Source organism: Corvus cornix, chromosome 1 (assembly GCF_000738735.6).
Source record: "Corvus cornix cornix isolate S_Up_H32 chromosome 1, ASM73873v5, whole genome shotgun sequence".
Taxonomy (NCBI): domain Eukaryota; kingdom Metazoa; phylum Chordata; class Aves; order Passeriformes; family Corvidae; genus Corvus; species Corvus cornix.
In genome coordinates this window covers 82,899,305-82,920,464 of record NC_046332.1, presented here as the reverse complement: position 1 = coordinate 82,920,464, position 21,160 = coordinate 82,899,305, and the positions used below count along the sequence as shown (strand labels likewise).

The 21,160-nt window shown below is 42.6% G+C and overlaps 1 protein-coding gene across 2 annotated transcripts in view; it reads left to right on the top strand.

The window, feature by feature from the left end:
- Positions 1-1,258: 1,258 nt before the first annotated feature.
- Positions 1,259-21,160, top strand: part of CD99 (CD99 molecule (Xg blood group)) — a 31,051-nt gene continuing 11,149 nt past the window's right edge. The window contains exon 1 of one of the 2 annotated variants that reach the window (XM_039567404.1): positions 1,259-1,454. In XM_039567404.1, the coding sequence (XP_039423338.1) occupies positions 1,394-1,454 (61 nt within the window). In that variant the 5' untranslated portion in view covers positions 1,259-1,393. The remainder of the gene's footprint in view (positions 1,455-21,160) is intronic. The other variant, XM_039567444.1, reaches the window with a different exon arrangement.

The following is a 21,160-nucleotide window of genomic DNA, read 5'->3' as shown; positions in this document are numbered from 1 at the left end:
ACACAAGCTCTAGTACAAGGCAGAGTTATTTCATGCCTGCTCTGACAGGAAATTGCTTTTACTTCATCTGAAGATGGCAGCTTTGATGAAGGGTGATTTTAGCAACAGGAAGCTAGCTATACGGAGGGCCCTGACCTGACATGGTAATGTCCGTGAGATAGCTAGGTTTTCTCTGTCAGCACTGCAGTTCTTGGGCAGGAGGTATGTTTTGGTATGATGTGATTAAAGAAGTGTGCAGTAGTCTGAGGAGTACCAATTCTTGTTCTTTTTGGCAAGGGACCAACTTCTTAGGTGATTCTTAACAACAACCATAAACACTCTGTTAAAGGACATCCTTTGAGCAACGCTAATAATTTCCTGTGTATGTGCACATAGCATTGCTGGCAAGATCCATACTGATGGATTACACAATGCATGTGCACATACCAATCTTACCTTCTAGGCTTGGAGTCTGGCAAAAATGGTAGCTGCTAACCACAACATAATGCCAACTTCAATACTACTCCTGCAAAACTCAGATATTTTAATGAAAAAGCTTAATTTAGAACACTGTATAATTTAAAGTGTTTTTATTACTACAGTTAAACTCTTATGCCTTAGGGTAGATCTAAAAATGGCCTGACTAGGCACTGTCAAAGAAAAAAAAGAAACCCCCATCAATTTATGAACTGGTGACAATGACTTGACATTCCACTTTTCCGGCTGGCAAGGTCTTACACATGCTAAATAACAGGTATGGACCTCTCTGAGGAAAGTACCAGCCTATGACCACTGAATCCAAGTCAGCTGCATATCACCAGCTACCTTCTAAATCATACTGTGTGTGTCGCTGTACTGTTTATCATCCAGTCAATAACCAATGCATACCTGGCAAGTGAAAAACCAGGATTTGGGGAGAGAGTATTTTTCATACATGCCCCTCAACACAGCGCAGCACAAGTGTCAATATGGTTCTGACCATGGCCTGCAGCAGAAGCAGCGCTTCAGGCTGCTGCCACAACGTTTGGACACACCAGTGCTCAGCTGAAGGCATTCAATATACACACAGTACAAAAAGGCTCCTTTCGAAGCCCCGCTCGGTTCGCGGGCAGGCTGCGCGGCAGCGGTCAGGGCTGAGCAGCACCACGGTGCCCCGCTCCCTCTCCATCTCGGCCCACAGTGACAACCCAGCTCCCGGCCTCAGCCGGCGGGGCCTGGGGCTGTCCCAGCTCCGCAGCTGGAAGGAGGAGCCCCGGGGCGCGGCGGAGGGAGCGCGGTGGGGCGGTGTCCCGGCCCCGGGGCGGTGCCGCCCTCGGCGCCGCTGGAGCAGCTGCGGCGGGTACCGGGAGCGTCTGTCGGGCAGCGGGCGGTGTGTGTGTGTCTGTGTGTCTGTGTGTTTGTGGGGCGGACAGCCATGCGGCGCTGGAGGCTCCTTCTCTTCCCGGTGCTCCTCGCCGTCCTGGTCTCCGTCAGAGGTGAGGAGAGGTGGGAGTTGAGGAGCGGTCCTGCCGCGGCTCGGGAAGGGAGCGCTCCCCTGCCCCGAGTCCCTGGGGCGGGGGCCGAGCGCTGCCGCTCCGCATGGTGCGGGCCGGCGACGCGGTCCCGGGACGGAGGCGGGCGGGTCCCCGCTTGGCCGTGTCTGCCCGTCTGTCCAGAGCAGGGAAACGGCGCTCTCTCTCTCCAGCCCTTTTTTTTTTTTTTTTTTTTTTTTTTTTTTTTAATAATCTCATTTAATCGCTGGAAAACTATTCCTGAGCTTTCCGCCCCCCTTCCGCACTGGAACTGACTGGTTTAGCATCTGCGGTCAGTACGTCGTCCTCGCCCCAGAAGCATGCAGGGGGGTCCTTGAAGTGGGTTTCAAGTCGTGGGGAGCTCGGCTGGAGTGCGGCTTCCATTTTAGGAAAGAAAGCGGAGTTACGGCAGTCCCAGGGCATCGGATAGTTACTCACCAGAAAGTCTGCCGTCACACGACAGCCTTTTAAAAAATAAATGTGGCAAAACCGCAGGGTAAAACACGCTGGTAGTTTCCCTGAGAAACTTCACATTCCTTCTGTATTTATCAGGGACGATTTTCCTGAACCCTGATCAAAAAAGTGCATATGTAATAGCACATTGGTATTTGGTAAAAAGAAACATTTGGGTGTGGGGAAAGTAGCAAAGTATGTAGTTTTTTTTTTCCAGGCGGAGGACTGCTGAACTGGAATATGCAGCCCATACTGTCATTTCCCATTTATATGACTTGTTTCTAAGACATCTCTTTCTTCTTTTACTATGTTAGTAAGCACATTTGCTGCTATGTCTATGGTATTTTCTTTCGGGTACTTCATAAAACCAACACTTCTAATCTTAGATATCTACCTTTTCACTGTAGAAGAGAAGGAAAAATGCATGTTCCTAACATTGATTGGAAGCTGTAGATAGTGCACATATGATGCCAGATAAGCAGTTTGACAGCAAGCCTGCTTGAATTCAGTTCTGCTGTGGCCCTGTTGTGGTCTTGACTTGTCGGTTAGCAAAGCTGAGCTCTTGGAAAAATAGTACCATTTTTACAGAAACCACCTTTAAAACTGACAGAGAACTCACGCTGCTTATATTTATCATCTTAGTACTTGGTGGAAAACTTCCTCCTTACTAATGCAAGCAGTTCTCACAGTCATGAACAGCAAGATCTTTGCTGTGATGCTCTTAATAAATGGAAGTATTTTGGGCCACTGAGAAATAGTCTTTCTAAACTTTTTGCCAGGAAGTGTGGAGATGTAAAGAGATGTCTGGATTCTGCTTTACTGGAGGGAAGGTGCACAGCAACTGCCTCTAGGGGTCTTGTTTTGAATTCTGAGGAAAATGATACTACATTTTAAACAGATTATTTTAGAAAGCTAGTTAATTTATATGAGTACTGGTTAATGTCAATAATGCAACTGAGTAGATAGGTTATAATTCCTTTGGACACTTTTTCCTTAAACCAAACGTGTAAGAATTTGAGAACTGCTGAGAATGTCAGCCTGGGGAGGGTGGGGCCCTCCAGGGGAATTTCAGATTTGTGCTCGTGCAATCTTAAATGACAAAGGCAAAACCTGAATTACATGCTTTTGAAAAACTTAATTTCACTGTTGGTGGGCTGTCTGTAGCCTGAATTTGCAGAACTCCTGTAGAAAGTTAAGTGTCTTGCTTTACCAGCTGTTCAGGTGTCGTGCAACTGTGTGGAGGTGAGTGGTTTCGATTCAAGCAGAAGAATCTGTGCTCCAGACTGATAACTTCATATTGGATCATCCATTTTAGGCACAGAAAAGTTGTTAGTGTGAATAATAGTGAAACCAATATTCAACATATCAACAAGGATTTGAATGCATTATTAAGCAAGGGTGAGCTGTGTAATTTGAACTTGCTTGGAGAAAGAGCACACGGTTTTAACCTCAAAGCTGGTATTCAAGTGTTGTCTCATGTGCCAAGTATGAACTCTGCCAGTCTGGCAGAGCTGGAGTTTAGGTACCATTGGGGCTGTATCCATAGGGAGGTTGAATGCGAGTTTTTTTATCACCAGTTTCTATAGGCAGTCTGACATCTTTCCCCTGCTGAGGAGTGGTATCTCTCTGTTTCTCTTCCTCCTTTGTTTGGTCCGGTGCCCATCGAGGCCTGCACTGAGATGATTCATCTTGGTAAGTCAGCAGATGACTAATCTGCATTGAGTTTGCTCTGCGGAGTGTTTGATGGCTGTTCTTGCCAGCATAAGGGAGTGGCAGGGCCTAGCATGGGAGAGTGGAAATGAGGTGGGGACAGGGAAGGAAAGGGTAGGAGGCTTCCTGCTGTGGCTGGCTGTGAGGTAGGAGACCAACTCAGCCATCTTATACCTGCAAAATCATCAGGTTAGCCCACTGTCTGATTTGAGGCATGTGGTTTTCAAAATGCAATGCAAGAAAAAGCATTAGGCAGCATGACTTCTGTACAATGTGTATGAAGACCCCAGCAGATGGAAGAATCAAACAAAAAACACCCTTACATGATACTCCATGTATGGACTTGATGATAAGTTATGATGATAAGATATGGTCTAAACCAACCTTAGTGATTCTCTGTAATTCTGTGCATGATGAGCAGCAAAAAACTGCTGCATTCAGACACAGGGCTGAAAAGTCTCCCTTATCTACTGGAGAAAGATCAAGGCATGTAAAGCTGTCTGCGTACTGAGGACCTGGAGTTTGGACTCTGGGATATATGGTTTAAGTATCTGTTGCAAGAATTGGGTAGAGCTTGTTGCTTGAAACACATTTGCCAAAAGGACACCCGGAGGTGAGCAGAATACAGGCTGGAAAATGAGGCACCCATGTTGTAAGATCAGTAGCCTGGGGCAAAATGTAGGTGGAGATCCCTTCTTTCTGAGACCTCTGTAATTAGAGGGCCCTGAGCAAGGGAAGGAGCACTTGTGCTCCTGACTTCTTGATGAGGCAGGTCGGTGTTGAGAGAAATGACTAGTTGGATGAAAGATAGTGAAATGATCCCTGTCTGTAATCCAGTAGATGGAGCTTTCAGCGGGGACAGGGAGGTGCTGTGGGGACTCCTGGAGACTGAGCTCTGCTTTGTGGGCTCTGGAGTTGTTTGCCTTTGAAATCTGATTTTAAAAACCCAAACAAAACCACCACAAATCACCACATAGTTTTCATTGGAACAATTTCAGTAGCGGTGCTAGAGTGCATACATGGCAGCATGAACTTTAAAAGTGCAGCACATGTTTCTCCATCTTTCTATATTCTCTAATGTGAAATAGCTAATAATTATTTTATGTGGTGTTATATAAAATGGCTGCTGCACTGTTACGTCACTGCAGCAATCCTTAAGCTTTCCTTAGGCTGTAACTGTTGGTTACAGTGATTTAATTTGGCAAGAGTTAAGTGTGACTCAGCCTACTGCCATCCAGCCAAGACCAATTTCAGTATTTTCCTGATGTTACTCTGGTTCATATGATTGGGTCGCCTGTGCTTGAGACTCTTGCCTGCTTTAACTCTTGCTGTCTTGAACTTCTCACTGCAATCACCTTGTATTTCATCAGGTGTCATCTGTGTTAGTAAAATGCAATAATAATAGTACTCTCTGGTTAAGTTCATTTTGACAGGAGTATTCCTCTTTCTTCTAGCCTTTTGCAAACTGCTTTTGCATCCTCTGGCACAGGAGCTTGCTCTTTGGAGTCTAGTAAAAATGTTTTGAGAGAATGTTATGAGAAAACCAGTCTCAACTCATGGAACTTTTACTTAAATTAGCTTTCTGTCAGTTAATACAAACGTCTATTCATGGGTTTGGGAATTGAGAGAAAAAAAGTGATGCATCAAACCCTAAAGGCCTCTTCCCTGGTTTTATTTTAAGCCCAAACAACCCTACCCACTCCGTATCAGCTTCCCTGGTTTTCTTTGCAGGTTGTGCTCAGCCCATCTTCTGCTCCTTTCCTGGGGTTAAATGCAGAGCAAGAAGGTTGTAAGGAGCTTAATGGTGTCTTCCTGCTGCTCCTTCATGCTTCATGCTGATCTTCCTCTGCTCCTCTTTGCTTTTTGGTGTCCCACCCTCAATGAGGGTCACTTATGGTCCCTCAGGCCTGTCACTGTTCTGGTGTGGGTGGCCCTGGCATGAGTGGCCACACTCCCTCAGGGGTGTCTTTGCCACAGTACCTCCAGGAAGTCTCCTATTGGCGTGGAACCGCTACTGCCCAGAGCACATCGACAGCCACATATTCCCTCTGCAGTGTCCCTCTGTGAGTCTCTCAAGCCATGTCCTCGTGTGTCTCCTGTCCCTGCTGGCTGACTCTTTATGTGTGCTCAAGCAGGAGTACTCTGTGCTCCCATGACCCATTGAAGGTTTGGTGTGCGCTGGCAGTGTCAGTGCCACCATGACACGACTGTAAGTGGCACAGGGCTGTTCATGGCCTCTTCCCGGACAGGGCAGCCTGCTGCTGAAACCCTGCCAAGCCCATGTCCTGTACTTCATTGAACCATACAACAGAATCACAGCATGGTTTGGGTTGGAAGGGACCTTAAAGATCATGTCGTTCCAATCCCCTGCCATGGGCCTGGACACCTTCCACTAGACCAGGTTGCTCAAAGCCCCTTCCAGCCATGCCATGAATACTTCCGGGGATGGAACATCCATTCAACATGTTCTTGAGCAGCATGTACCCAAGAATTGTTTGGACATAAATCTTAAAATACTTACATCTTGTGTCTCCAAAACACATGGCATGGTTTTGAAGTAAATTATTTATGGTACATAACAGCACATATCTAATTTCTTTTTCATTTTCTCAGAGGCCTCCTAGTAGGTAATTCCTGGTCCTCAAATGATAAGGACTTCTTCCTTAGAGATTTCAATTGCTGCAGAAGGATAGACACAACCTTGTGTCTCAATTCTGGTGTCCCAGGGGCTGGCTGGTACTCTGTCACCCAGTTGAAATTGGGATAAATGGCTTTCTGCAGGACTGCTATGATGGGTTCCTGCGTTTTTGTTAACTGGCTCCCCCCCAGCTTCATAGAGTTGAGATTCCCTCTTCCTGGAGTGCAGTTTTGAGTGAGACATTGTACAGGTCTACCTGTCCAGATGCCAGGGGATTAGAAGGAATATGATACACCCGCTCTGCTCCACAGTCTTCCCCTCTTTCTTCGACAGCTGTGGTTTCAAAATGATTACTGCTGAGACTAGTCAGGGCTGCATTCTGTCATGCCAACACACACATATGTTTGTTGCATCTAGGGTGCCATCCACCTATGTTATCTTTCCAAGAAGACAATCTTCTAGCAGCCCTTGTCTGAGTTTGCTGCTGCATGGACACCACTCCTACTGGTATTGTGAAGATAAAGGGGGCTGATCTACTTGCCAGGCTTTTTCAAACTTCCTTTTCTCCCATCATGTCTCCTGCTTCAGCATTTGTACTTTTCATGCATGTCCTATTATTCCACTGATCTCACACAGCCTGACTGCTATGGCTTCCTGAGACAAGTCCAAGCTGTGTTTTTTGCCTCAGTACACAAGCAGAACTTTCATGAACCTACCTGGCTAAAAACAGCATTTTTTTGTGCCCACACCATAAGCCTCTGCTGTTAAGTGTGGCTAACTGGTCAGCCTGGCTACTATGTTTCTTAAATTGCCTTTGAATTTCAGATATTCTTATTCACGCCATGTGTTCAAGTAGATGTTTTTCTGAGTAGCTGTTTTATTACTTTCCATTCTCCTGATGTTGAACGTGGTTTTTCTCCCTGCTGCTGGTTAACACGACTCCAGTTTTGAGCCATTTCTGCACTGCATTACTGATCGCTCAGGAGGCTGTGTACATGTATTCTCAGGGCCACTGGGGCTCCCAGGCATGTTCTAAGGGGAACAAAGGCCATTGCTTGTGCAAATTCATGGCAGCCTCTTCAGCATATAACTTGTCGTATGCTGGGGCATTTTATAGCCAGAGTTCAGCCTTCTTTGTGTTGATTTACTGGCTTCAGATTAATCAGGTTGGGGAAAGACAGAGATTATCTGGTGCCCATTGCTTAGTACTGTTTTGAAGGTTTTTCCTTTAATCAATATATCATCAGTACTGTGGAAAAATTCTCCAGAGATGTTGCCTTGAAGCTTTGTGGATGATGCCATGGAAGATGGTAGGGCTGCATTTCTACCCCTTGTAACAGCCAGTTCCAGATGTATTACACACCATTCCAGGTGAAGGCAGTTGGGGTCTTGTTTCTTCAGCGAGAAGGATTGAAAAGAACACTTCTACAACACCAGTTGTAATATACCAGCTATATTTTTTGGCTTCTGGTGCATGTAAGAGCTGTAGTGGGCCTGGAACTCCATCATTCAAATGTCTGCTGTTTTCTGTCACTCTCCAGTGTGCTTCTGGACAGGCTGAACAGCACTGTCGTAAGGTAAATGCATTTTTAGAGTCTCCCTCCCCTTGTTTTTCCAGGGAGTCAGCTGCTAATTACTTTTTAAATCTCATCCGTGTCCCCTTAATCAGTTCAGTACCTCTTTCAGCAGATTATTTGCATAGCTAAGGTAAGAGCAACTGAGCCTGAGTACCTGCAACATTGCTGGGGTGACTCAGTAGGAGTCCTGTAGCTGGTTCCCTCCAGGACAAAGTACACTGCCTATACCTAGAATGCCTTCATGCCTCATCTGTCCATCTGCAGTGGTCAAGAAAGTCAAGCCCAAGGAGAGTAGGGGCAGTGGCAACAAGTAGGGGCTACCAGCCTTGTCTCTTCAAACTGAGGCTCCCTTGCACTAGAGGTAGGCAGGTATCTTCCCCACTTACTCTATGAGTAACTACTCATTCATCACTACTACAGGGCAATAAGGTGCACTGAGCATCAGTATCCTTTAGGACATGGTGTAGATAGGGCCAAGTGTGTGGCCACCTTACCGAGACAGCCCAATAAATTCAGTTGTCTGCACCTGCTGGTAGTGCAGTAAATTCACATGGATTGTCAGAACAATATGTGGCCCAGAGGCTGGGGCAGGAGAAGGCAGTGGTTGAACTGAGTGCCAACTCAGCCCTCTGCTCACAACTCTGTTACCCCGACACAACTCCAGCCAGCAATGCTGCATCCCTGGAGGACCTTCCATTCAGTTTGGTCATACCCTCTCTTTTTCCATTCAGGAGCATCTGAATGGAAAAGTAAGTCCCAGCATCCATGACAGGGGCATACAGAATTCCCATTTCCCACAGCACTGATGGGAACTTGATATTACCCCTGGACTTGCTGCTAATCCTACAGCATGCACCCTGCAAGTTATTCCTCACACAGTGAAGCAGTGTTCCAGCTTGTGTATCTTGCCCTTTGCCTGTCTGTCTGTTTTTTATCAGCTGCTGCAGAAGGTCTCTGTGCCACCTTGCAAAAGCATATAGAGGCAGCAACAGCAGCATTGAGACAGCTTTTCTGCAGACTCAGGACCCATATTGCAAAAGCTAGTGTTTGGAAGGTTGCTTGGTATCATACAAGGTAGTTTTAGTTTACTTTTCACTGAAAAAACCCGAATTGTTTCTCTATATGTTTGTAAATTCTAGTGTGGGAAAGATTTCCCAGCTTGCTGCAGAAAATTTGTTGCTCCTTCCACAGGTACAGTTTTCACCTGAAAATAAATGCAGTGATAGTCATCATAAACTCCTTTTAAGCTGGCTTAGTCTCTGCATTTGATGTGACTGTGAAGCCCAGAATAATAAGATGCACAAGATTGTTTTTACAAAGAATTCCAAAAAGTCATAAGGCAAATTCCTATGAAAGTCCAAGAACTTACTTCTTTGTGGTGTAAGGCCTGTTTACAATAGTTTTTCTAAATATTGAACAGGTTTTTAAAATACAAGACAGTTCCTTTAAAATATATAGTTGACATGTCAAATGCAGGAGTCATTCAAACGTGTTTTGGGAAAAATATAATTTTGAAAGAAAACATTTAGATTTTAAGTCAGGTCTGATCACACAACATCATTGGCTTTATAACAAATGCATTTGGTGTACTTTGTGCACATTTCAGTCACTTGTGAAGCATCCACATACTATAAACATCTAAGAAATGGCATCTTTAACCGTACTTGTAAAATGAAGGCCTCTTGACTGGGACAATAGTTTGTTAAATGCAGATGTTAATTCTGCTCTACTTTTCTCATAGCTTGCATCCTGTAAAACTCCCACTGGATCTCTTCTTGCTTCCAAATTTTTCACAGGAAATGGTATCCATTTCTTGATGTGTGTAAAGTATCCAGAAAGCTCATTTCACTCTGAGCCAAATAGTTTTAATCATGGTAAAATAAAACTTTGGTTTTAGGATAGCAGTTGTTCTTTCATCAGTTAAAAGTAATAACTCAGTATACAAATTAATCTTTCTATGAAGTAGAAGTTCTTTTTGATTAAGCATCCATCAGTTTAATTGGTAAAAATCTGATTTTAATTATAAAGCTGTCTTTGTATGCTTTTTTGCTTAATCACAGAAAAATGTTGCTTGTATATTTTCTGTTCGTAAAGAAGTCCAATATTCTGAGGAAAACATAAAGTGAAAATTTTTTCACCTCTGGTATTTCCAGGAAAGCAAATCCAAGCAATATTGGGAGGATTACTGATCTTACAACTGACACAGAAATACTACACTCTAAACCTTCTGTGTTTGGAAGAAGTGCAGTTAGAATGTTTAGACTTACATTTTACCAGTGCGTGTTTGTTCCCTGTGATTTGGAGGAAAAGACTGAACTTACGTGAAGAGGAAAGGAATTAGTGGTGATAGTAGGGGTAGTAGAAGTGAGATGTGGTGAATAAAAAGTAAGTGAGGCGATTGTGTTGGGTAGTATACAGTGTTTATTACAGCTGATGCTATTGTTGGACAAACCGGACAGCTCTAGAGTCACACAAGTCCTTGTTAAATTTAGAAACAAGAAATTTCAGGATAAGCTTTGGGGGAGGGGCTTGGAGAAGCCTATGCAGAAAGCTTTTTTTTACATTTTATATCATTATCCTTCCATCTGCTCATTCTTCCCTCACCTTCAGCTATCCATACCTGTCTGTATTTTTTCTCCTCAACACCAGAAATGCCTTCCTGCCTACTCTGTGTTTCTCATTCCATCCAGGATGCCAGGCATCTTGCAATTGGATCCCAAATTCAGTAGTTGCTTCATCCTCTATTCCCTGCTCTCTCCTTCCCCAAGTTGCAAATGGTTATAGAGATATCTCTTCTTCACCTCAGAGCTGTCGCTGCTTGTCTTAGCCAGCAAGTTTGCAATCTGATTTACAATATTCTTCTTCCCTGTTCTCACAAAAACGTTCAGCTTTCCTTTTTTCTAATTTGGACTTCTGTAAAGGTCAGCTCTTTTCTTTGTATACTAAACAGAGATGTGGAACTTTTTTCCCCAAACTTCAGGAAAGGCTTGTGATTCTTGTGTGGCTGTAGTGAGCTGACAACTCCTCTGCATCCAGACTTCTCCCTCTCTCTCTCTCCTTCCTCTTCCCTGCCTGCTGTTGCTTCTACTCTATCCCTTGGACATTGCCATTGTATCTTTGTCACTGGCTCCATTGCCAGTCCTATATCTTGGTACAGCTCCTGCAGCTTGCAATTCTTACCTGTCCTGCATCCATTCCTATTGCTTTCCTGTGGTGTTCTATGAAATGATTAAATTTCTAATAAATGAGCAAATTTATAGTGCAAACTGAAGTCTGGCGTGTGTAATGGCAGCCTGCAAGTGATTAACACTGGAACATAAAATCTAGTTTGGTTTTAGGAGGTGATACAGAATCAAAGTGAAGATGATGAAATTAATTCTTAGAGTGGACATGGAGAATTCTTGTTAAAGGTTTTGTCTAAATATAACAGTAGTACTTTCACAAGATGCACTTGAACTGGAAATGCTTACAGTTCCACTGTGAACGCATTCCAGCTGTTTTTCTGAGCTCATGAACACACTGAAACTACTAAGAACATATCCTTGGTACAAAAGGGAAGATTTGCCTTTTTCCTCAAGTACTAAAGGATAGGAAGTTGAAAGAAAACGTCTCAACCTTCTTTTAAGAAACAAAACTTACGCCATGTTTCTGGCTTGCCGTGTATTTGTGCCAACTCCTAGGATTTGAATCATTGCAAACACTGTGCTGAGTCTGGTTTCCTCAACCCACACCTTCCCCACAGGAAACCCTTGTCATAAAACCCAAAGTCTTCCTCTTCTTTTTAGCACAAGAAGTAGTAGCTTATGTCAAGTACACAGATTGAAAAGCCTGAAGAGTCTTTTTAGCCATAACTGAACAAGCCACAATGAAAATAAAGTCTGGAAAAACAAAGTCAATTTTACTGTTCAGTTAATGTTTCTGGTTAGATTACAGATTTTGTTTGGACTTTACTGTTAGTATACAAACGGTATTGAATTGGTAAGGTGACACTGAACCGTGCCATAAATCCTTCCTGATGGGAGAGAATTTTTTAAGAGTCCTTGCAAGGAGTTTCAAAGATAAACTGAGACTTTTCCTGGAGTTTCAGTGCTGCCGGATAGTTGTTTATTAAGTCTTGCCAGAGGAACAGAGCCACTAGCGTGACCCAGGCATAACATAGAGCACAGAAAGCAGAAGAGAAGTCTAATTATCAAGATTTACACAGCCTTTTAAAGATAATTTAACCAATAGTTACTAAAAACGTATATTATTTTCACTTTCTTACCAATTATTCAGTAACATGGGCAGGAACTGCACAGTTCTCTATCCAGTCATTCCAAACTACTTTTACTGCAGAACATGGAGTAGTAGAAGAAGGAGAAGAAGGTGTAGAGAACAACAACAATCCTCCATTTTGATATTTTTTACTCTTATCTATTTACTACAAAGAGAAGCCCAAAACCTCTAAAATTTTTCACCCTGTGACAATCTTACATAGTAGTCTATCACCTAATTCACACCCCTGTATTTTCTAGTTCTTGCCTGATTGTGGGTAATTTTTTCCAAGGTTGGAGGTTAAAACAGTGTTGTTCAGGGGGGTAAGAACCCTTAAAAACAGGCAGAGAAATATTCTTGGCACTCTGGGTTCCTACACTAAGGAAGGTAAAAGAAGCAAGCTGTGAAGTTGTCAGCTTACGAGTATCAGCAGACGTAAGAGTTCTGCTTACTGTGAATCCTCACATCAACGTGCTGCTATAAAAATAACAGTATTCTTGATCTGGCTCTGTACGCATTGCAAGTGTGTATTTCAAATAAACTTTATTTTAAAGAAGGAATATATAAATGTGTTAATTGGTTAATTTGTCCATTAATTTGTTCAGCATAAATTAAAGTTTAACTTTTTTTCCTTGATCAGAGTGAGGATTATTTACCAGTCCAGCAGTTGAGATTTTTGGCCCAATGCCTATACCAATTATTACCCAGTGTCTGCTAGATCACAAATTTTGGTTTCTTAGTACTTCTTCATTTCTTGTGGTAAAATTTTACTATGTTTCATCTAATGCAGGTTGCCCTCATCTTTTGCACCCTGAACCTTGCTGCTGCACTTTCTTTTTTTTCCTCTGAGCCCCCACCACACTGGGAGTACTCTTTCTTCCATTCCTCCCTGCCCCAATCCAAGAGGTTACCAGAGAGGCAGTGTGAGGATGCAGACCGAACAAAATGCTGGTGTTTCCCGACTGTTGTGGAGTGAAGCCTTTAATCTCTCATCTTACACATCTTATCACTGTATAAAGTGTTTTACTGGTTTGGGATGAGCAGAGAAAGCATGCAGCCCTTGAAGTCATGCCCCAGACATCACACGATTGCCCTGAAAACACTTCTCCCTTTCTCTGCACTAGACTGGGCAGGGTACTGAGCTGTAGAAATGCATGTAGAGGTTTGACTGCTTGTGATGTGGCCACTGTTTTGAAGTACATGCTTCAGGCCAAGAGGTTTCACGGATGTCAGTCAGAAAGATTCTTGTCAGAAACTGCTGAAGCTGTTGCTAGATATAAGGGCAGAAAACCTCAAGTAGTAACAAGATTCTTCGAGACTGGAAGAGGGACAGGTGCTGACATACTGGCTTTGACCTTTGGAGGATGTTATGAAAATTTGCAACAGGCCCTTGCCAACTGAGGAGGGGGGCTAGGGTGCAAAATGCAGAATTACAAGAGTAAGTACTTGTATGCATGAGGTATACTAGCCAAATTGGGCCGTCCTGAATGTGGTTTTACACATGGTTCTTTTAGCTTTCAAATGTTGAATATAAGACAATTAGACTAGTTGCTAGTCACCCACAGTACTGTATACTAATCATATGGAAAGCACCTATATTTCTTGCTGCTTTTCAACTAATCCAGACATTCTTGGAATCAGATTCAATTCAGTTAATTATCTATGATGCCAGCCAATACTGGGAGGGTTTTGAAGAGGTGTTAGAGGGGTTAGGGTGCTGACATTATGTTGGTTGCTCAGGCATATATTTTATTAACTCTAAGCTTCTAAGAAATAAAATAAGTATTTACAGCATCAAGCTGTCCTTTGGTTTCCTTTACTTAAGCATCATCAATACCAAAGTGTCCAGTAAAATTCCACTACCACGTTGTGTTGTAATTTAAAATGTGAACTAATATACATTAACAAATTAATATACTTTTATCTTACAAAGACTGATATAATAGTTAGGGAAGGGAACTTACATAACAAGAGTAAATGTGAGCCTTGTGGTCAGAATGCACCTGGTTATGGAAATTCAGGCTATGTGAGTAGAAGCTGCAAGGCTTGTCAGCTTTGTGAAAGCTTAAAGTCCTGTCTGTTGAGCAGCTTAAACTTTGAAGCTGTAGACTGTAAGCAACATGTAATTAAAGAATTTTGGTATCTTAGGCTTACAAAAAGTGAACTACTGACATTTCTTATGCCAAGACAGAACTTCAAAAGTGTCTGAATGCAAAGCAGGTGTGTACTGCCTGCTTGATCTTGGTGACATTTGAGAACAGGTTTTCTAAAACTGCTTCAGAGCTCCTGATCCAATCCCATGACCACAGAGGCAGTGGTGCAGATCAGAGGGGTCTTGGCCCATTGTGAGCCTCCCTAGAGGAACAGTGGTTACACTGAGACATGGGGAGTGGGGCAGGGGTACTCCTTGCCTCTCCAGGAGGTGAAGGACTGGGCTGGCTTCAGCAGGTGCTCTGTTGATGCAAGAGAAGGCAGTGGCTCTCAGGCTGGCCTTGATGACATCAAGTAATGTCGTGTTTAATGCAAAGAGTGAAATCAGTATGGTTTAGGGTTGCTATGAGGAAGGTGCCATGAACTCAAGACCAGTTACCTAGAAGGGTGAAAATTTCAGCATGCAGGAGCAAGAACTAAACAAGCTTTAAATAACTTAGGCAAGGCGATTTAGTCAAACATCTGTGGCCTTTGTCAAGGGTATGCTGCACACAGATGCAGACAAGCCCATGCTTCTGTCTGCCAGTTGTATTTTGCTTTAGTCCCTGAATTGACACAAGAGGTAACTTAGTATTAATTAAAACGCTCACTTATTTTAGTAATGCATTTATGTTTGGTCCTTCATGAAGATGTGTAAGCCATAAATTATAACGTTCAGTCTCCGACAGCATGGAATAATACTTCAGCTCTTTCCAAGCTGCTGTTAGTGTCAGTGTCTTGGAAGCTCTTTTAATCTTAAGGAGAAGCTCTGGGATCTGTGGCTTTTCTGTTTGATGTTGTTTGGCCACTGAGTGCCATCACCAAACATCCCAGATGTAGTTCAGAGGGAAAGAGGTCACGTCCATTATGGGCATGAAGAGTTAAAAACTGTAAGAAATCAGACTGCAGTAGACAACTCATCCCTGGTTTGGTTGTGATTAACATGTCAAGTATTTGCTTTTATTCTTGATATTTGATTGAAGGGATTCACAGGAGTTGTTAGTTTTGCACAGCTCTCTTTTACCCCTTCTCATAAGCAGCTCAGCATTTGGCAGGACTGTTGCCATCATGTTAATTCTCTAGCTTTGCAAGTGACTCAGTTCTTCTGTGTGCTTTCTGCTGATTTAGAGCTATTTATTCTGTCCTCTTATTCCTATGTCAAATCCTGCCCCAGAAAACTCTGCTTGTAGTGCATAAGATCTCTGGGAGCTCCATTGTATTTTCCTACTTTCTATAGCTTAAAGTGGCAACAAAAGTTACCCAATCCACAGGAAATTTTTAAGCAAGCAAAATTCCCCAAACTGTGCTTCAAAATGTGAGGTTTTTTTCTTCTCCGAATGTCTTATTTTACCCTGTTTTGTTTAAAAACTCTGAAATTGCTAGTTATTTAAGTAAATAATTTTGAATCAGAATACGGCCTTGTAGGCTTTTTAAAAATATGAAATTTCCATTTTTGGACAGAAGAAACAGTAATTTGAATATTAAAATAAATCACAAACAAGTCTAAAACCCTTTGCTAGCAGGCAGATCAGGAAAATATTAGGCCACGTAATTGCCTAACTTTTTACGTATTGTGTTTTCAAGATGGGTGCAAATAAAGTAACTTTTCAGCGAAGCAGCTTTTGGATCACTGTACAAAAAATAAATATGATCATTATTAGGTTAGTCTTACGCATTTCTTTGAAGAAGAAATAAATCCTTTTATTGGTTACAGCAGAGATCTAGCTGACTTTAATCCCATTGGTTACATTAGTGAATGTTCCAGATGTGCGGAAAGCAGACACTCCCCCAGATGTAAAAAGTGATCTTTGCTTTTTTTGGCTGATTTACAGCTGTTATCCAAGTTTGGGGCACATTTATTTTAGGTAGGAAGGGGCTTCATTTGCTAGACAGATTTTTATGCAAAGTTTTTTGTTTTCCCCTGCTCTGCAGAGAAACCAAACCTGAAAAGCAGCATTGATATGTGGGTACAGAGTTTGAAACAAACAGTGGGATTTAATTTCATGAGACTTTGGGCAGGGCTAATTATAAACTGCTGCTTAGCAGTGGGAGTAAACATCTCAACAGCATTGCCTGGCGCAGATATCTTGCCTGCAAACCTGTGCACTGGCTGAGAGGAAGGAGTACAGTTTTAAGTACTTCCACTAGCTGCCTACCTCTGTGTGCTTTTCATGTTCCAGGTTCTCCGTTTAAAGCCTTAGAGGTACAGTCCTTATAGTAAGATACGGAGAACCAATTCACCCTTCTCCCAGATTTTTTACCCCTCTTGGTTTTGCCTGCATAGGACATTGAAGCAAATAATTGTCAGAATGTGAGCTGAGCAGTAAAAGTCTTCTACTGTAGGTAACTAATGCCAATGGGGCAAAACCTGTATTGAAATCAAGTGCTGGTAAGCTTAAAAAACAATTGGAAGGGGTGTGATGTCTATTCTGTTCTTATTTGAAGTGTTTCTTGAACAAGTTCCAATGTGTTGGCCTTTTTGTATTTTCTACAGGTTCTGTTATGGTTAGGTGTTGCATATTTCTATTCCTTGTGTTTTCAGTCCCCTGAGAAGAAAGACCACAAGCTATGGGAGTATAAAATCCAGTTAGCCAGTTTTTGTTCTGGAAGTTGGAGAATTTGCTTTTTGCCTGAGTTTATGCCTTTGTGGCTACCAAGGTCCTTGTCCTGCAAGAGGGCTGCCAGACCTCATGTATACTCTACAGAGATGAAAGGCCTCTTTGAGCTCAAGATTTTTGCATATGTCATGAAAAGAAGGGTCTAAGGAGCAGAGCAGACAGAAGTTGGGCAGTCACAGACCATATGAAATTTAACAAGAGCAAGTGCCAGGTTCCATGTCTGGGATTGGATAACCCTGGTTCTCTGTACAAACTGGAGGACGGGAAGCTGGAAAGCAACCTGCAGAAAGAGATCTGGGGGTTTGGGTTGATGGCAAGTTGAACATGAGTCAGTCTGGCAGCCAAAAGGGCCACTTGTGCCCTGGGGTGCATCAAGAACAGCAGTGGTGGCTGCTCGAGGGACGTGGTTGTCCCACTTTATTCTGCTCAAGTCCTTGTGTGCAGTTTTAGGTGCCTTAATGCAATAAACAGGTTAAAACTACTAGAGTGTGTCCAGAAGAGAGTGACCAAGATGGTGAAAGGCCTCAAGGGCAAAACATACTAGGAGTGTCTGAGGTCACTTGGTTTGCTCAGCCTGGAGAAGAGAAGGCTGAGGGATGACCACACAACAGCTTCTCCAAGGCGGGCAGCAGAGGGGCCCGTGCTGTTCTCCTCTCCCTGATTACCTCCAAAAGGACATAAGGAAATGGAAGGAAGCTGCCTCAGGGGAAATTCAGATTGGACATTAGGAGAGAGTTCTTACCTGAGAGGATAGTTGGTCACTGGAACAGGTAGGAAGGAACTGGGCATGGAACCAAGCCTGACAGTTCAAGGAATGTCTGAATGAGGCTCTTAATTATCTGGTTTATTTATAGTTAGTCCTGTGAGGAGCAGGGTGTTGGACTTGGTGATTCTTACGGGTCCCTTCCAACTGGAGGTACTCTTATGATTGTAAGTCAGCCACTGATGGAATAGCAGCTGGTAATGTCCAGCTGTGGGATGGAGACAAGATGACCACTGTCACCGGGTTCATAGGCCTACAACTGGAAGACCAGTTGCAACATGCAGACTGTGGGCACCCTGTGGTGTGCACGGCCCTAGGGAGAGGAGGGAAGGAAGCAGAAGAGCACTGGCATTTTTAGGAAAACAAAATTGAAGCAGTCTATTTCTCAAGTCAGAAAGTTATGTTTGTGGTGATTCATCACCAGTCTCCTTGATGTGTCACCATGCGTATGACTAATAGAGGAACTTTCCAAAGCTCCCGTTGCCTTCTGCAACAGAATGTAAGTGTGACTTATCTAATACTGTAGAAGAAGTATCTGAGAGCAGCAGCAGGTCTTTGCAAAAGGTCTTGGCACTCTTACTTGCTTACTTGGATCTCTTGAATACCCTCTAATTCTTCAGCTAATCAAAACCTATGTTTGCTCTTTTTGTTTTACCTACTGTTTTCCCCCCCAACTAACACAAACTATGTTGGTTACTAGGGACAGCCCGCTGGAGATCTGTCTCTTGAGATCCAGGTATTTGAGCTACAGACATGAAAGGAAAATAGTGTAGACACTTCTGAAGCATTCTTGAATCTGCTCATGCCCCTAGGAGCTAGAAATACCTGCTGTATTGTGCTTTATATGCAGTATAATACATACTTTACTTGTAAATATCTTTGTTTAGACTTATAAAATGTTCATAAGCTTAGTTGCTCTGGGTGTTCCTTAAATCTGTAGAGAGTGCAGCATATTCTTTGCTGGCTTTTCTTTCTTGGACCCTGATAGTCCTTTATTCTCGTTCTTTAGCTTTATCTCTTATTTTCTAATTACTTATTTCCTGGAACCAGCTGAATCATTACTGAGCTTTTCTCCTTTTAGGCTAAGTCACTGAACTTTTACTTCAGTTGGACCCACCCATACCAAAAGTGGAGTGAGTACATTTATAAAAGCAACTTCTTTAAAGACATAGGAAGGTTTGTCATGAACAGTGGAGAAACACGTTTCTTTGCTGGGAAAGCCAGCTTCCAGCACCTTAGAGTGCAGATTATTGTAATGAGTTCTATAAGCTAAGTTTTGACATTTTTTGCTACTTTATCTCGAAAAGTAATGTATATGAGGAGCCTGATATCTTGCTGCATGCTTGGAAAGCAGAATTTTGGTTTCAGAATAGTAATTCCAGTCAATAAAGCATGATTTTTTTTAATCGACTCTCAAATTTGTTTATTCCTCTGTCAAAGCATTTTTTTATATGAGGTTGGCAGTCAGCAATCTCATCCTAAATTATTTCTCTGTGAGGCTTATGTGCAAAATCCCTTAAAATAGCAATGTCACTGAAAGCACCCCCTTTTACAAAGGTTTCCTCCTCTTGAGGGAAACTGCTGCAGCTTAAGCCATTCAGAGTTCTTGGACTAAATTTTTTGTTGGCAATGGGAAACTCTTCATATGGCCTCTTTTCTGCTCCAGGTAAAATTTCAGCTGCACCAAAGCATAAAGTTGAGTGTATGCACTTGTTTTTCCATCTGCCTGAAGAGAAACAGGGCTCCTGAAATACACACAAACCAGAGTAACTTTCATTGTCTTAGTGATAACACCTTTGACTTTGAGACAGATGGTGTTAACAGTTTGTGATGGTCCCTCCTCTGGGTGCTACTCTGGTGGGGTGTTTTGACTAGTGTGCATCTTTAACAGATTCCTCTGCCTGCCCTCTTGGACTACCAAATTCTGATCAGGTCCTGTCTTAGGCATACGTCCCAGAGGACTGTAGCTTGAGAGGTGTATGTACTTGAGAGAACAAGCAAACTAGAATTCAGGTTTGAGGAACAGCTATGCAAATACCTCTTAAAATTTCTTATGAGTGCTTTGACCTTTTTTTGCCTGTTGATACGGAGGTTTCTTGGTGTAGTCTAACCAAAGGAGTAACTTCAGAAGTGACTGGCATTTGTGTCTTAGCGCCTGATAATTTTACGGAGGTTTATAAAATTGTATTGCAAGTTGATGTAGATTTCAGATAAATGACCTGCAAATATTTTGCATTTTTGGAAGTAGTTTCTCATGAGCTAAGTATCTAAAAGAGCTTGTGGCCTCCATCTGAAATAAAGAACACCAAGTAAAGTATCTTCTTGCTTTCTATTCAAGACCTATACCTACTTATTTTATCCAGGAGATTTTAAATGTGCTTTGCTCGTGCACCACAATAAAGCCATCAATTGCCTCTGTTTCCATGAAAGGGCTTGTCACAGACCAGGCAGGGCTGTCTCCTTTACTTGGCTGTGAGCAAGGTGGTTTTCAGTTCAAATGTTACAGTATGGGAATCACTTCTTAGACTTCAGATTTCAGTTTCTGCTGTAGCAGCTCAGTTGGCCAGACTGCACACTTTTTTTATTCCATTCCAGTTGCTTCCCTATTACAGGGGAAAAAAAAAATCTTACTCTTCTTTCTTTTCTGGGAAAAAAAGCATTATTAGTGCAGTTATCTGAGAAGGAAAAGGGATTTCAATTTTGACCTCAGTTATGATAAAAGATGTCACCAGGTTTATGAGCATCCATCATTCCTGGTATTAGACTCATGATTTGTCTTAACTTGGTCTGTCATGTAAGTGAAAGTAGCATTCTGCTTCTGGTTTGATTTTGATGTTTATTTTTTATTCCTTTCTTCAGGCTTTGCAGTAGCCAGTTCTGATGCCTCTTGGGTAGTTACATTCTTAGAGGAAAAGCCAGACACATCAATTCTTTATTGCAGGTATCTTCTGAATTAAGGCAGTTTCAGTCTGGAAATAATTTTTTCTCTGGCTGGCTTGACACTCAGTAGGTAGAAGAAGTCTTCCAGCTTCTATGGGGCTGAAGCAGTGTATTCAGATGTCTTTTTCTTGAATAGGTGACACCTACTTTCAGACCTTTTTCTTATTCCATGCTTCAGTGAAAGTAGGGATGATGAAAAATCAGAAACAACCCAAGCAGTTGTTTTAGCTATCTTAGAAGCCTCTGCTGCTGAGATCACACCACTGTATTTGTGCTGTGAAGCCATTTTGTGTCCTGTATGTATTGTGTTGGTGTGTTTGCAGTTGGCTGGGTAAGCAGCAGTAATTCTAGCAGCTGATTTAATACAGCAAGAGACAGTGTTCTTTTCCTAAGGACTGAAAATAGAATATAATCTCCCTGGAGCGGAGACCCCATAGTGTTGCCAGCTGCATTTAGCTGTGTTTTAGGAAGTGGAGAAGACTGCCCAAGATCATGTGTGCTAATATCTTAACCACCTTCATACTGCT